General features: G+C 42.6%; 1 protein-coding gene across 1 annotated transcript in view; it reads left to right on the top strand.

Annotated features, from left to right (window-relative positions):
* The window catches only part of GUSB (glucuronidase beta), a 205,581-nt gene that overhangs the window by 132,568 nt on the left and 56,839 nt on the right, over nt 1-16,174 (top strand). Inside the window, exon 11 of the mRNA XM_078679464.1 lies at nt 8,502-8,637. Coding sequence (XP_078535590.1) covers nt 8,502-8,637 — 136 coding nt within the window. The remainder of the gene's footprint in view (nt 1-8,501; nt 8,638-16,174) is intronic.

The following is a 16,174-nucleotide window of genomic DNA, read 5'->3' as shown; positions in this document are numbered from 1 at the left end:
ATCCTGCCCCATTATGTGCAGCATTGTGAGCATATTAATACTGCATCAGTGAACACCGGTCCCCTAGACCTTCGTTTAATTCAGTGCCACTAAAGAAATGGACTAAGGACCATATGTATCATTCAAAATTGCGATCGCAATTAGGCTTAATGGTATGTATTAAAGAAAAACTGCCTTGCAAAATAAGGAATCGCAAAACTTGCAATTCCTTATTTTGCGAATGTATTTAAGAAATCGTGAATTGCGATTCCTTAAATGTAATGTATGAGGCACCAAAGTTGTGTGAATATGGCTAAAGGAATCGCAAATTACCACCAACTACAGGTTGGTGGTAATTTGCGATTTCTTTCAAAAGTGCAAATGTTTGCATTTTTCAAAGTGGCATGTGGCGAACACATATGCCCTTAGGTCATGTATGTGCAACACATGTTCACCCATGCTCATTTCAGGGGTGCAACAAGGTGTCCTTTTGACACCCTGGCACACTTGCAATTGCATTCTCAATTTGCGATTCTCTAATTGGGAATCGCAAAATGAGAATGTCTTCCCATTCTTCCCATTCATTCCTATGGGCCTGAAGGCCCATAGGAATGAATGGGGAGATATTCCTTAATTGCGAATCGCAATTTGTGATTCTCAATTAAGGAATATGTAGGATTCGCAAAATTTATTGCAAATCCTACATACATAGCGTTTTGCGATTCTCAAATAGCGATTCTCAAAAATTCGCTATTTGAGAATCGAAAAACCCAACATTGATACATAAGGCCCTAAGTGCCTATAGTATGGAGAGAGATGTGAAACATAGGTCGTAGAGACTTGGGTCCATGCCAAGTTTTCAGGCTAACCATGCAAGATACATTTACATACAGAAAGTCTACCCCCTCAAGCAATATCCTAATTTCTCACACCTTTGTTTTAATATTTATGTGGCTACCATCGCTCTCCTTGTTCAAACCTTAAGCTTTATTTTTATGACTAATGCGGGTGACACACAGATGGTCAGCTGCCTTGATGACTCTTTGGGACATACCAAAGACAAATTTAAGTCTTGTATATCAGCGGTCATGTTTTGGATGGCTGCCAATTCCGTGAAGTTAAACATGGAGAAGATGAGATTGGGAGTACTAAGGACATTTGATATAATAGTTAGGTCCACCCACAGTTCTGATTTCTCATGTGAAAATATAGTCTTTGTTTTTGAGGCCTGAGATCAATAAGGTCACATTAGTAAAAATGTGTCTATTCCGGGATCCGGTGGGGGCAGACATTGTCCATAGCTTGAATTTCCTCTCTTCATTGGTTGCAGAGGGTTTGGCTTATACATCCATCAATACCTTCAAGTTGGAGATATCGGCAGGTCATGCACCTCTGGGAGACCACCCCTTGATGAGGAAGCTTCTGTGAAGCATTAGATTATCCCTTCTTCTGGAGCCTCGTTATTCAGCGCTATGGGACGTCCACAAGGTCCTGAACTTTTTCCTGGCATGGCAGTCCAATAAGTACCTTTTGAGGAAAAAGATATCAGCTAAGCTCACTACCCTCCTATGCTTGGTTTCATGTCAAAGGATCTCGGATGTAAGAGTGCTCAATGTTACTGGTAGAGAATTTACCATAGACAGGGTTACTTTTCATATTTCAAGATGTACGAAATGTAATTGATGTGTGGTTTCTTACCATCCCTTTCCAGATTCCTCAAAATTGTGTTTGGTGTATTAAGAGCTTCAAGACAATGACAGCAGATGTCTGCCCACATGGTGAGAGGCAACTTCTGATTGCCCTCAGGAAGCCATATAAGGCAGTGTTTTCCCCTACTAACGCCAGATGGGTTAGATGGGCTATGCAAGAAGCTGGCATTCACACAAGATATTTGGTGCTCATTCAATTGAAGGTGCCGTGGCCTCAAAGGGGTTCTCTTTTGGGGGCTCGCCTGGAGCATATACTCAATGCAGCGGACTGGTCTGCCGATTCTACCTTTAAAAATGTTTTCCTTTAAACCAGTCCCTAGCATTGCTTCTCAGGTTGTGGAAAAGCTTTAAACCAGCATAATCTTCGCCTCCAGTCCTGACATAGAATGTAAAATATCCTAGCTATCGTAACGGAAAGTTGAAATTCTATTATGGACATGGAGGAGAGGATTAGTTACTTTTGGTTACACCCTCCCCTGGATGTGATGGTTGGTATGGTCATACATTCCATCTGCTAGCATGTGTTCATCTGTGGACTGAAGAAGATATATTTGAAATTTGCTTCAATCTCTGTTTAACCTGTTTATGAAGTCGTAAGTATGAATTTTCATGGCATATGTTTATGTCCATTCAGGATCGGATGGGTCAAAGCAAGACTGAAGATGATGTTTCTCATGTTCTGTCGCAGGTAGAAAGAGGAGAAAGGATAGGGACGTAGGATTATCGTGGGGTTCCTGTCACAGTTGATTGGACATTACTTTGTTGACTTCTTCCAGGTTTTATTGTAAATTAAATCTTTGTTGTTAACATGGCTGCTGATAATAAAAGTGAAGAAAGTACAGCATAATCCTCGCTTCGGTGTCCTTAACAGAATTGAAACTTTCCATACCAATAGCTAGGAAATCTTTCATTCCTCTACATTTTTCGACAGGCATCAGTTTAGAGGAAGAGGGTACTGCTTTGCAATTTAGGCACAACACGTACATCTACAACACACATACAAAATGCTACTTCACTGTAACAATAATTTTGGAGCTTGTTGTGTTGCTTATTTACATGTGGACCTCCCATCTCCCTGGAGATAAGAAAGAAGCATAAAGCAAAACATTTCTTGTGAGGGAAGAAAATATATAATTTCAGTTGGTATCTTCGTCCCTGAGCCCTCTAAATACTTTTGAGTCCCAGCTCTTTACTATGGGTATTGTTTCCTATAAAAAAAAAGAATGTTCACAATAGCTTGTGATTTTTATGTGCTTATTCTTTGGTTTAGGGTTTTAGAGGACAGCTAAATGGCATGGAACCCACATACACTAGCAGAACATAAACAAGGATTCCCAAACCAAGAGAGTTTTCGGTTTAGCAAAACATAGTGCTCCCAAATTCAAAGTTCTAGTGTCCACTTAACTGAACCACTGTAGATTCACTGATCATTGACAGTGGACCACAGACTCTGTTTAAGAGAAGACCAGTAATATCCCCAACTGGTCTTCAATCTCCTCTATCCAACAGATTGACTCAGATACAAGGTGGGATCTCTGGAGGTAGGTAAACAAGTCGCAGACATCGAGTTGCAGACTGAGTTGTTTAGTCGGAGCTGCATTCAAATTGATATGTAGCACCCTTTGGATTCATTATTTCCCACAGGCAACTGGGAAGCACTTTCTGTCATTCCTTTAACGTCTCATATTTATGGAATTGCACATCATAGGAAGATCAAATAGTTCTGTAATCTTAGTAATTAACCTATGCCATTATGAAGGACTTTGGGTGGGGCATTTGAGGGGATAGAGAAAAAAAATCTTGTGTCCCTCTCTATCTGAATAGCATGATATCTCTCAAGGGGCTGTAGTGTAGTTCCTATTATCCCAATAGGCTCTGCGCATTGGAATAATATCTTCAATAGTATAGACCTAGGGCAGAGGTTAACTAGGTCTTCTACTGACGATATTAGACTTAAAGTTTTTGGTTTTGCCAGCTAGCTCAGAGTTCACTAGAAACTTTCTCGAATAGGCAAGGAGGAGTTTAACTTCCTTGGATAGACAAGAAGGGATTTAGTTTCTGACAACCATAGAACATGACAACTTTGCTCTCCCCTAATCAAGAGTGTATCTCTAGAGTCGTGTGAAAACAAAAGACAACTTATTTTACTCAGTCAGTACGTGCATTCTTAGTTTCACCAGATTGTAGAGAAAAGGAAGAGACGGGCGTGTTCAATAAAAGATGGTATTTATTGATCAGTCTCTTTTCTCGTACAAGAGAAATGAATCGATATTATTGCGATGCTTATGGTTAAGTGAAGTGCATACAATAAAAGCAGAAGTATAAAATAATACAGCAGAAGCATTGATATGGTTTCTAAGCCATATGATATTTAAAACTGATAAAATAGATACATACATATATACATTTGACTAATCGTACTCAACTGGTGCTTCTAACCACGCCTACCCCAGTGTACCTGACCTAAGCCTAATACGTGGGCGGGAGTAGATAAGTAGCAGTTTAAGTTAAGTTTGTTTTGCCAAGTGACTGACTCAAGAATTCTCTGTAAGGGGTTATTCAGTTCTGTACCTGAGATCTAGAATGGTTGAGGGCTGGTATCTCTCGTCTCTGGTCTTGATATTCCAGCTGCCTGCGAGGGCCGCTTGGAAGCGCCGGAGCTGGATTTCTCGGCAGGAGAAAAGCAGCGTCTCGTTCTCAGCGCGTCAGGAAGGCGGGGCAGCGCGTGTGGGCTTCGCTTTCTGCTGGGCTCCTCAGCGCGTCTCGCTGCTCCGATCTCGTCACCACCGCGTGTGTTTGCTTAAGGCAATGTCGGTAATATTTATACCTGTAAGGTGTCGAGATTGACGTAAGGATGGACATGGATACGTCAATAAGGATGTCATACGAACGGGCTTGTTCGCACATTCTTTTGCTGAAGTTCTCGGTGAAATCAAAACAATGGCCGCAGGGATATTCCCAGGTTGTCATAGGTTTGATTTGTTTTGAGAACTCCGTATGCCTTATCAGGGGCTGGAGGAATAGTGCTTGTCTAATTAGATGGCATGCGTTATTACCTAATCAGATAACACGTTTCTGTGCCGTGGTGTGGCTTAATCAGATAACGTTTTTTTGCACCGTGGGTTGGCTGCTAGTTAATTATTAACCAGAACAGGGTCAGGAATAGGGGAATCGATACAGAACCTATAGGAATACATCACAGGGCAACCTAGGCGTGCCAAGATGCAAAATCCTTTCCTGATTCCAGTCATGCTCACACTGGCTTCAGTCATTTGGGTGTTGCTCTTGCTCTCGGGGTAAGGCAGTTCTAGTCTTTACAGTAGGGCGCAGAAGTACAACTTCTCTACGGCCTAGGTTGATCCTTCCCTTGGTTGGGACAGGAGCAAGAAGTCCTTATCATGTGTATCTTGTGTTTCTCCAAGTGACTGCCATTACCTATACAATTAATGGACAAGTTGGATCTAAGTTATGGTGAACTGAGTTGATTTTACAAGGAGGGGTCAGTAAACTCCTCTCCGAGGGTACAGCTAAGAAGTCTTTTTCCAGTGCTTGTGTTCTTCTAGTAAAGTTGTGCAAATCACATTGTGGAGAGAGCATCTCCACTGGGCTCACAGATGTTGAGTCAATTGTGGTAAAACAAAGGGTAGACCAAAAAGTGAAATTTAAAAGACAGGGTGGTGCAGCTGCCCGCAGGGATCAGTACTATCTTCCATTTTAAATATCCCTAACTTTCCAGCAAATGCATTAACTGTTTAATTCCCCACCTCAGCCATAGCGATCAACTTTACTAAGGGCTTTAATGCAAGTCCCTACAAATGTATATTTCTTCAGTGGGTCCTGACCAGCTGAGGCCCTTTTGGTTGTTATATTAAATCTAGTGATCTAAGAGATCCTAGATGTCTTCCAAATGTTCAATGGCCATGTGAATATTAAGCAGATTGTCTCCAGTAGTAGTACTTCTTGTTTATTTTACTCTGGCTAAGGTGCACAACCAATTTGGCAAAAAGCTAGCGAGGCTTCGTCCAATAAGCAGTTCTGCTGTGTAATCTACTTTAGAACATCCATAAATCTCTGCATAGGCAGCAGGTAAGCAATAAACGAATAGCAAGTTACTTGCATTATATGTGAAATCCTAAGGGGTACTTTTATACATTTCATATGCCAGGTACTAATAGTTTGAACCATGTACAGCTGCCCAGGTGAGTTTTCTTGTTGCTCCAGGATTTTGCAGGTAAGTACATTGTAGTGTAGTTCCTATATTCCCAATAGGCTCTGCGCATTGGAATAATATATTCAGCAGTGTAGACGTAGGACTGGGGTTATCTAGGTCTCTACTGACTATATTAGACTTAAGTTTTTGCCAGCTAGCTCAGAGGTCACTAGAAACTTTCTCGAATAAACGAGGGGTTTAACCTCCCTGGATAGACAAGAAGGGATTAGCTTCTGACAACCATATAACATGACAACTTTGCTCCCTCAGAATAAGAGTGTATCTCTAGAGTCGTGTGAAAACAATAGACAGCTATTTCACTCAGTCATGTGTGCATACTTAGTTTCACCAGAGTGCAGAGAAAAGAGAGACGGCCGTTTTCAATAAAAGGTGTAATTTATTGAGCAGTCTTCTTCCTCATACAAGAGAAATGAATTGCCATGATTGCAATACTCATAGTAAAGTAAAGTGCGTACAGTAAAAGGAGGATTATAAAATAATACTGTAAAAGCATTGATATGGTTTCTTAGCCATAAGATACTTTAAAATAGATAGAATATATATACATATATACATTGACTAACGTACTCAACTGGTGCTTCTAAATACGCCTACCCCTGTGTACCTGACCTAAGCCTAATACGTGGGAAGGAGTAAGTAATTAGCAGATTAAGTTAAGTTCGTTTTGCCAAGAATCTAACTCAAGAATTCTCTTTAAGGGTTTAGTCAGCTCCGTACCTGGGTATTAGAAAGCAGGAGGTCTGGTATCTCTCTCTCAGGACTCGATATCCCAGTAACCCGCGAAGGTATCTGGAAACACCGGAGCTGGATTTCTCGGCAGGAGAAAAGACAGCGTCTCTCTCAGTGCGTCAAAAGGGAGGGGCAGCGTCCGTGGGCTCTCGCATCAGCTGGGCTCTCGGGCAAGTAGATAGCTGCTCCCAATACCACCACCGTGTGTTTGCTTAAGGCAACGTTGGTATATTTATACCTGTAAGGTGCTGGGTTTGACGTAAGGCTGGACATAAAACGTCAATAAAGATGTCACTAAGAACTGGCCGTTCTTACAGTGCTTTACAGGAGTTCTAGGATGAAATCAAAACAAAGCAAGGGGGATTTCCCAGGTTGCTGGAGGTTTGGATTTGTTTAGAGAACTCGTTGTGCTTTCTAGGGGGCCGGGGAAGTAGCCTTGCTTAATGTGACAGCATGTGCTACGACTGAATATGGATATGATTATTATGCCGTTGTATGGACATTATTGATTATAACTGGACAAGGGCATAAAATAGGAATATCGGTTTAGGCTCCTGGATAAAAACACAATAACATTGTGCCACACAGATAATGTGATTATTCTGAGATGCCACAATGTTGTCAGATGTGGACTGCTGGATTGGAAATCTGAATTTGGAGCTCTTAGTTCCAAAGCCACAGCATACCACAGTGTGCAGATATGGCGTACAGAAATGTCGAAATCTGTGATTACCACTATGTTACTGTTTCAGGGTAATAAATTATGTTTCTTGATCTTCAGACTGGCATTAAGAATCCTCAAGCAGATCGTGTAGAGCAGCGGTTCTTAACTTTTGACTTTTATGGACCCCCCGCCCACACTTAATCATAACTGGAACCCGGGCCCCACTGAGTTTTTAATGGAATTTAGGGACCCCCACTGAGTATTGCACCCAACCGTAGCTATTTTGTTGATTTGAACTGCAAACAATACACAAAAATGCAGAAACAAGTATTCATCAAACAAATACACCAATGATTAAATGTTTTATTTAATTCACAAATATAAAACAAAATCCACATTTTAATTTAAATCAAAGGTTGAAACTTAACTAAATCAATTGAGGTGGCTCATCGCCCATACTATATTCTGTTTGATGCACTTACAGTGCCCCAATGAACCAATCCGAGGATACCAACTTAAGTTTTAGCCTACAGTTTCATATTCCTTCACATTTACAGAACATTTGAAATGCTTCAATTTACATTTTGTTTCTCTATATACGCTTTATTAATCTCTTAATATTGTTTAATTTTCTAAGCAGCCGTGGCCCCCCAGGGGTCCCCAGACCACAGGTTAAGAACCGCTGGTGTGAAGGAAATTTAGTTGAGATCATCAATTTTACAAGTGACATCGCCGGTCAAGAACAAAAATCTTATACATTGCACATGACACATTTTGGACAGTGTCCCTTTAGGGGAGCAGTGTGTTTGATTTGGCATTTTGCGGCAGGATTGACGGTTGATGCTAAGTAAATGTGAGACTGATATTGCCACAAGAGGTGGTAGTTCCTTGTTCCTTGAAAAGTGGCTAATGGGTTACTAAATACTTCGAACCAAAACATTTGCTTAAACATCAGTAAATTAATTGGCCATTTGAGTTCCTGGTTAAACTGGAAAGCATTTTATTTGGATAGTAAATCATTTGTTAAAAGATATATGATATGATACAATATAATCTGCTTCCTTATCGATGGAACATAATTTTATTTTTGTAAAGTTTAATGGTTTGCTTATAGACTTAAATGAAAAAGTTGAGCACGCGCAAAACAATAACTAAAGCTGGATTTTCCTTTTCTTCACCTGGATTACAGGACCCTCCTGTTATGTTTACTGAGGAGTACCAGAACATTGTACTTAGGCATTATCATTCCATATTTGACAAGAAAAGAAAACTATATGTGATTGGAGAACTCATCTGGAACTTTGCAGATTTCATGACAATTCAACGTAAGTAGCATCCGTAACATCAATCCGTAAATCAAGAAGCAGTAACGTAAATGGTTTAGCAGGGAAACAAGTCATGATCGTGAACAACCACTGAAAAGCAGCATTGACTTCTAATTGTAGAGATGCCTATGCTGAATTTGTAGCCATATCCTCAGGTTAGCGTGCCTCTTGTTGGCTGGCACAACAGTACGTGTCCTATAAGTGTTCTATAAATCCCATACATTCTCAATAAGTCTTGATTAAGAATTTATAGAAACGTAAGAATTGCTTCACTAGGGAATCGAGGTGATAATTTGGGAGCTTCATTTGCCAGACTCAGCGCAGCCTCACCAAATTGGTCAAATGTCATTGCATCAGCTCTAGCCAAGTGTCCGCAAAATGCAGGGGTATAGTTCCTGGTAACAGCTTTGTGTATGTTTGCAATAGGAACATCTGCAAACATTTCCATGGAAGAAGAATATATGTTTTATTTACTAACAGTATCCTAGAAAAGTGAGAATGTTTTGCTTGGTGCATGCTTGACCATATGTTGTGTCATAGTACACTGCTTGCCTTCTCTGCTAACATTTGTAACCTATTCTGTTGTGCAATCACAAAGCACAAGTGTTTGCCAGTAATATTCCACCTGCAATCTTATTTGGAATGGATCCTTCTGTCTAAAAGTTTGTATGTTGAACGATAGTCTTCTTGGTTACGGTAGTTCTCTTGCTCCATAGTGTCTTAACCCCCACTTGATACTATCAACAGCTTTGTGTGCTCTGGGTATCCTACCAGTAGCTATTGTACAGTCCTAAGGTCAGCCGCCCTTTACCTTAATGCTGACTGCACCGGTCTACACGTGCTTCTTTAAAACATGATACAAGTCCATCATAAAAAGTGATGTGTCTGGTCTGGTGGTTTAGTGGACTAATGCGTCGACTCTGGCGGCCTGTGTTTGACCTCATAGTCACAGGTTAAAATCCTGGCGGGTCCACGCAGCCTTTAATCCTTGTAGGGTCAATAATATGAGTACCATTAAGTTGCGTAATTATAAACATCTGTTGTTCAGTGCCTAGATACCCTTCTGGGAGACCGTGCACTTTACACATACTAGTAAATTAATGCTGTCTGCCTATTGGGTCGCTACACGCGTGTCCTTTAGATAAGGCCACAAAACCACAAAATGTGCCTACACCCCCCTAACTTCTATACAAAACTATTTGTAAAGGCCAAAAAAATCACTTTTATAGTTTGACCAGGTATTTTTATTTTCTACCATTCATTTTTAGGGCTCTGCCTCCGCCCACAAAGGGGGTGGAGCTTCGAGCTCCTAATGCTAAAGAAGAAAGAAAGGATCTCTAGGGCTCTGAACAGACACATTCCTTAGTGTATTCTGTCATCTGCCTAGTGATTCGTCTTCCCTGTGCTGTGTATGTAGTAGCATTGACGTGATAGGCTGTAAGTAATTTACGCGTGCCCGATGTGGCATATTGTGTGCGAGAACGAGCACGGCAGAGTGATTAATCTTAATTACGAGCTGTCAGAGTGCCCGTGTAATGCAATCCAGATGGTGCGAGCGCGTACACCATAGCATTCAACAGAACAGTGACACGGTAAGCTCGCAGATGTCCTCCCTCTCTCCTCAGCGCCCCTCCCACCCCCTCTGAGTCGGGAAGCATGGACTGTGTGTACTGGGTGTACGCAGGCGCGACGAGGGAGCCCCGTGGAGGGAGGGGGGAAGAGGAGGAGGATGCAAGACAAGCGTATGGGATACCTAACTGTGAGCAGCCCGCACCGGCTGCTGCCTTATCTCTGCTGATACAAAAGCGGTCTGCCCTGCGAGACAAGGGGCTCTTCCGGAGCACGCAGCAGGGGCTGAGGGGCCCCCGCAAGCAAAGGGCGCACTTGCCCGTTCACAGATGCATCCCCGTCGGCTCTGACTGGCCGGACCTGGACTTTTATGACTGTTTGCAGGGAGCGTGCGGGATGAACGATGCCAAGCAGGGAGGTGAGTCGGGCTCCGCGCAGGAATCCATTGCGGGGGTGCTCAGTCTTACCGAATGTTGCCTCCTCAGTCATCACACCCCTTTTCTCTGTGCCCTGCGGCTCCTGCCCACAAGTAACACCTGCAGGGCCGTATATCTTTGCAGGCGGGAAGCTGCTTCCAATGAGGGTCTGCGAATACCAGCAGCAACTTCCCGACCTGCCCCCAAAAGTGTGCTGACCTGCCCTGGGGTTCCTGTGACCCAATCGTGGGTCAGATTATTTAGTCAGTGGTGCTGTGGTGGGCGCGTCAGGTAGGGTACTGCCCCGCCCCATACCTTTGCCCTTTATCTTTGGGGACCCCCCCCCACTTCCTCCTTTTCAAATTCCTTTCGAGTTGAGCGGAGCCTGCGACTACGGACTGCGAGCCTGAGCTGCTCCTCCCGGCCCCAGCCCCTCCTCTCCTGTGAACTCTGCAGTCTGCAGATTGCACCGGCGGCCGTCCCCAGCAACTTTAAAGGTGAGTGTTGTGTCCTCATGTAACGTAACTGGTGCTCTGTAAAGCGCTCTGATACCCGATTCGGGTCAAGTTTCCGCTATATAAAACTCGGCAAAAAAAAAACGGACCTCAGTGATTTCTTGTAGAGAAGCGAAGACTTCACACCAAAACCTACAAGCCACTGCAGAACTCCAGTCCTGGTGGAGAAACTCTGCACCCTCCTCCCCACAACAGACACACCCGGTCTTCCTTCAGCCCCAGTCTATGTATTAGGGAGTCCAATATACACTGAGTGTGGCCGTAGTGGATTAGACGCCACTGACTGCTTGGGCGGGAGCTCATCCGTTTGTGGACAGCAATGGGCCAATATTTCATCTGTCAAGGGACCTAAACCTGCCCCCCACGCTGATGCTGCGGAGTTACCTCTAAATGCATGTTGGGTTTTGCCGCCTTGTATAATAGGGTAATACACTTTCTGTGGAATGCGTTGTTTACAGCAATTTTTAAAGGTTCCTGTGAGGTTCGGTGTCAGTTGTGTGCTCGCCGTGTGGAGCGAGTGAAGTGAGCACGCCCAACTCTTATATTTCGAGGGGCCGAATGAAATCCATTGCAGCGCTATCTCTACCTCTATTATTCCCCGAACTCGTGCCAACCGAGAGTGTCGTACCTCTTGGGGTTCCATTACAGCGCAGCAAGAATCTACTAAATGCAGTATTCTCTAATTACTCGAGGCGTGCATTCCTCCCCGGGCCCAAGGTAATTAATTTTATAGAACCTTGTTACGCTGTAACGCTTTAATAACATGCCGGTAGTTTCATGCATTTGGGGCGCCCTGGGCAAATGTATTTATGGGGTCCTTGTGCGGAAAGTTGGAGTTCTGATAGTTTCGGCTCGTTCGTGACCTCTTTGACTAGGTCACTGACAGTGCAAGAAAATCCCCCTCTAAGTCCTACATGTGTTTATATCTCCTATTCAGGGATAGTTAAGTGTATGAGCAACGATCGTTCCTTTATTGCACGCATCACCAGTTCTCCCTAAGCTGCTGAACCCGAGGCAGTCAGGTTAGCAGGATTGGGCGGCCCTGCTAAACTGATATCGTGACTCTCACTTTAAAAGCAGATCGCTTCAGGCAGTGCATAAGCCAACTGAGCTGCCTTATCAGAAAGGAGCCAAAGACTGAGAACAGGCCCTTGTATTGATAGCTGTACCCCAGAGCTTGGATGCCATTCTCCACGCAGACCACTTCCTCCAGCCTACTGACCACCACCTGCACAGGGCACTAGGGATTACTGTCCATGCCACGCGCGGCGCGCCTCGAGGCACTCTCAGCTGCCCATGAACGCTAGTTTAGAAGAGTCATCAGCCCGAGGGTGCCGGAGCATGAGGGGGGTGCAGTAGGCTGCATCGTGAGCCACAGGTCCTGGACACAGAGCCTTTAAGCGCAGAAGGTCAAGGTTCTCAGCAAACGAGTACCCCAAAGACTGGCCCAGGGACAGTGCCTCGAGGTGCAAAATGTCTAGGAGGGAAGGGCAGGAGTAGTTTGTAGCGCCTAATACCAGTATTTGCCCAGTATTTGCAGGAGCGGGAGAGACACAGAGAGATGGGATAGAGAGAAATACAGAGAGTCTAGAATAGATAGAGAACCTGAATGTGCCTCAGAAAAGTAAGGGAAGTGAAAGTGGTTGTGAATAAGGTGAAAGCCCTAAAGCGCTATGATGTGACTGACATAATAATGTGACTTCAAGCGGCCCATGGGTATGTTTGGCTCTTGCAGACATGTTTTTTTTTTCCACTTTGGTTCCGCTCTCTCGGTCTAGTTTCGTTTTTGCTGCACATTTCGAACGTTTGTATGTTTAAATTAGTATTTGGGGTTTTACGTTTTTCCATCACCAATTGGAAAGATTTATCAAGTTCTTTGCAGAAACAGAAGTGTGAAATCGAGCCGGAGGGAAGTGGGCAGGCCCACCCAGTTGGAAAATATTTCTTGACAACAGGAATTTTTATTTGCATTTATATTCTAATGAGAAACAGATTTTTACCTTGTAATGTGACAGAGCTAGCTGCACTTTTCTGAGAGGAATAGAATTCGGGCCTTGTTCACATTGAAAACTGAATAAATCCCTTCTGCCTGGAACAAAGTAAACGTTTCAGAGCGATATTTGTCTTTGATTAATAAGCGCTGGTGGGCAGATACTTATCCAGGCCCTGTGTGTTTCATCATTTGTGCTTCATTCACAGATTAATGATCGGAGTGGGCATTTCAGCTGCATTCGAATACCATTTGATTATGTACATATAATGTGCATTTAGGCGACTTTTAACAAATCTCTGTTGGTAGGTTCATTTGCTAATTGTGTCGCTTGTGTGCCTTTTGGTTTGTATGTCTTGCACTTATTTTGTGCTATTTGGAGTTTATTTAATTTACTTGTATACATGTTAACTAGTTTCTGTCTCCTCTTTGGTATTATGTAGTACGTTTGAGTTTTTGGTGCATGGGTGTTGTCATTTGGGTGGATGTGTACAGTTTCGTTTGTACGTATAGCATTTATTGTGTTTGCTGCTTATCTTTATATTACAGACGGTACATGTGTGTATGTTTGTGCCAGTTGTCCTTTATACCATTTAATATGTATGTGACATTTAGCGTGTTGGAGTGTGTGACGATTTCTTTATTGGGCCTGCCGTTAGTTTTTAATTTTATGTCCACGCTCTGCTTGCTGCTGAGTGTGTGTGTGTGTGTGGTATTTCGAGTAGAGTAGTGAGTAGAGTAGTGAGTAGAGTAGTGAGTAGTGAGTAGAGTAGTGAGTAGAGTAGTGAGTAGTGAGTAGAGTAGTGAGTAGTGAGGTGAGTAGTGAGTAGAGTAGTGAGTAGAGTAGAGTAGTGAGTAGTGAGTAGAGTAGTGAGTAGAGTAGTGAGTAGAGTAGTGAGTAGAGTAGTGAGTAGTGAGTAGAGTAGTGAGTAGAGTAGTGAGTAGTGAGTAGAGTAGAGTAGTGAGTAGTGAGTAGAGTAGTGAGTAGTGAGTAGAGTAGTGAGTAGAGTAGAGTAGTGAGTAGAGTAGTGAGTAGAGTAGTGAGTAGAGTAGTGAGTAGAGTAGTGAGTAGAGTAGTGAGTAGTGAGTAGAGTAGTGAGTAGTGAGTAGAGTAGTGAGTAGTGAGTAGTGAGTAGAGTAGTGAGTAGAGTAGTGAGTAGTGAGTAGAGTAGTGAGTAGAGTAGTGAGTAGTGAGTAGAGTAGTGAGTAGTGAGTAGAGTAGTGAGTAGAGTAGTGAGTAGTGAGTAGAGTAGTGAGTAGAGTAGTGAGTAGAGTAGTGAGTAGAGTAGTGAGTAGTGAGTAGTGAGTGCAGAGTAGTGAGTAGTGAGTGCAGAGTAGTGAGTAGTGAGTAGTGAGTAGTGAGTAGAGTAGTGAGTAGAGTAGTGAGTAGTGAGTAGAGTAGAGTAGTGAGTAGTGAGTAGTGAGTAGTGAGTAGTGAGTAGTGAGTAGAGTAGTGAGTAGTGAGTAGAGTAGTGAGTGCAGAGTAGTGAGTAGAGTAGTGAGTAGTGAGTAGAGTAGTGAGTAGTGAGTGCAGAGTAGTGAGTAGTGAGTGCAGAGTAGTGAGTGCAGAGTAGTGAGTAGTGAGTGCAGAGTAGTGAGTAGTGAGTAGTGAGTAGAGTAGTGAGTAGAGTAGTGAGTAGTGAGTAGTGAGTAGTGAGTAGTGAGTAGAGTAGTGAGTGCAGAGTAGTGAGTAGAGTAGTGAGTAGTGAGTAGAGTAGTGAGTAGTGAGTGCAGAGTAGTGAGTAGTGAGTGCAGAGTAGTGAGTAGTGAGTGCAGAGTAGTGAGTAGTGAGTGCAGAGTAGTGAGTAGTGAGTAGAGTAGTGAGTAGTGAGTGCAGAGTAGTGAGTAGTGAGTAGAGTAGTGAGTAGTGAGTGCAGAGTAGTGAGTGCAGAGTAGTGAGTAGAGTAGTGAGTAGAGTAGTGAGTGCAGAGTAGAGTAGTGAGTAGGACATCACAGGCAGCAGCTGTGCAAGCTTCTTACACTCACAAGGAGACCACAGGCAGTAACGGTGCAATATTCTCACACTCACAAGGAGATCACTGGCAGTACACACCACATGAACACACTCCACAACACATAGCAACAATACATTGGCATTTATAATGCCATTAGCTCAAACTCAAATAAATCCGAGCCCGATTGCATTTCTAATGCTTGTTTCTTTTTCTTTCAAGACTATTTTTTCTTTTAAATGACAAAAAGGAGAATAACTGTACATTTATATATTTACACAACTGTACATTGCAACTTATAAACATTAATAGAACAATACATATATACAATAAAGCTAATTTCCAACATCATACATCACAAACAAAAATTTTTTTCAAACAAGGACAACATATAATAAGTTCATATACATTTGATTCCAATAAATGAAAGACAAAATCAAAATGACGAGGAGAATGAACAGTAGATGAAGTTTGATAGAAATTTTTAAAGCTAACTAATGTTATTTTGAGCTATAATCAACCATTTAACTCCTCTGGTCTGCCGACGCGTTTCGAAACCAGGAAACTAGTTCCTGGATTCTCATCAGGGCCTTTTTCTTTTGTCTATGTATGAAAAAACAATAACGTTTTAATTGCAAGGTGTGATGCTTTTTACCATTCTGGTTACACATGAATGCTTATAGAATCGCATAAGTATGCCCACTTCTACCTACCCAGTTCTAATAAGGCAAGAAGCTTTGTACAGCGTTTTCTTTATTCTCAAAGACTTCTGTAATTAGGTTCAATTCGTCGTGCAATGGCTCTTTACTGTGCGTACCGCACATACCAAAGAAAATGACAGCTATTAGTCATTTCTTTCTTCGTAATAGCATCTAAATTGCGGGGAGCGCCAGTGTTTAGACATACCTTTTTCTCTCCTAGTGTTGTATGAATATTATTTGTCAAAGAAGCAGTCCAAAGTCGGTTTACCCGACATATTTTTCTCGCACGAATATAATCTCCTTTGTTTGTAATTCTCTCGAGTTTGTTCAAAGACGAGCGCAAAATCTAAAGGGACAATAACGAGTATTTTGAGTGTTTGTTTTCGGGCATCTC

The sequence above is a fragment of the Lissotriton helveticus genome, chromosome 3_1 (genome assembly GCF_964261635.1).
Source record: "Lissotriton helveticus chromosome 3_1, aLisHel1.1, whole genome shotgun sequence".
Taxonomy (NCBI): Eukaryota; Metazoa; Chordata; class Amphibia; order Caudata; family Salamandridae; genus Lissotriton; species Lissotriton helveticus.
This window is presented reverse-complemented; position numbering and strand designations above follow the sequence as displayed.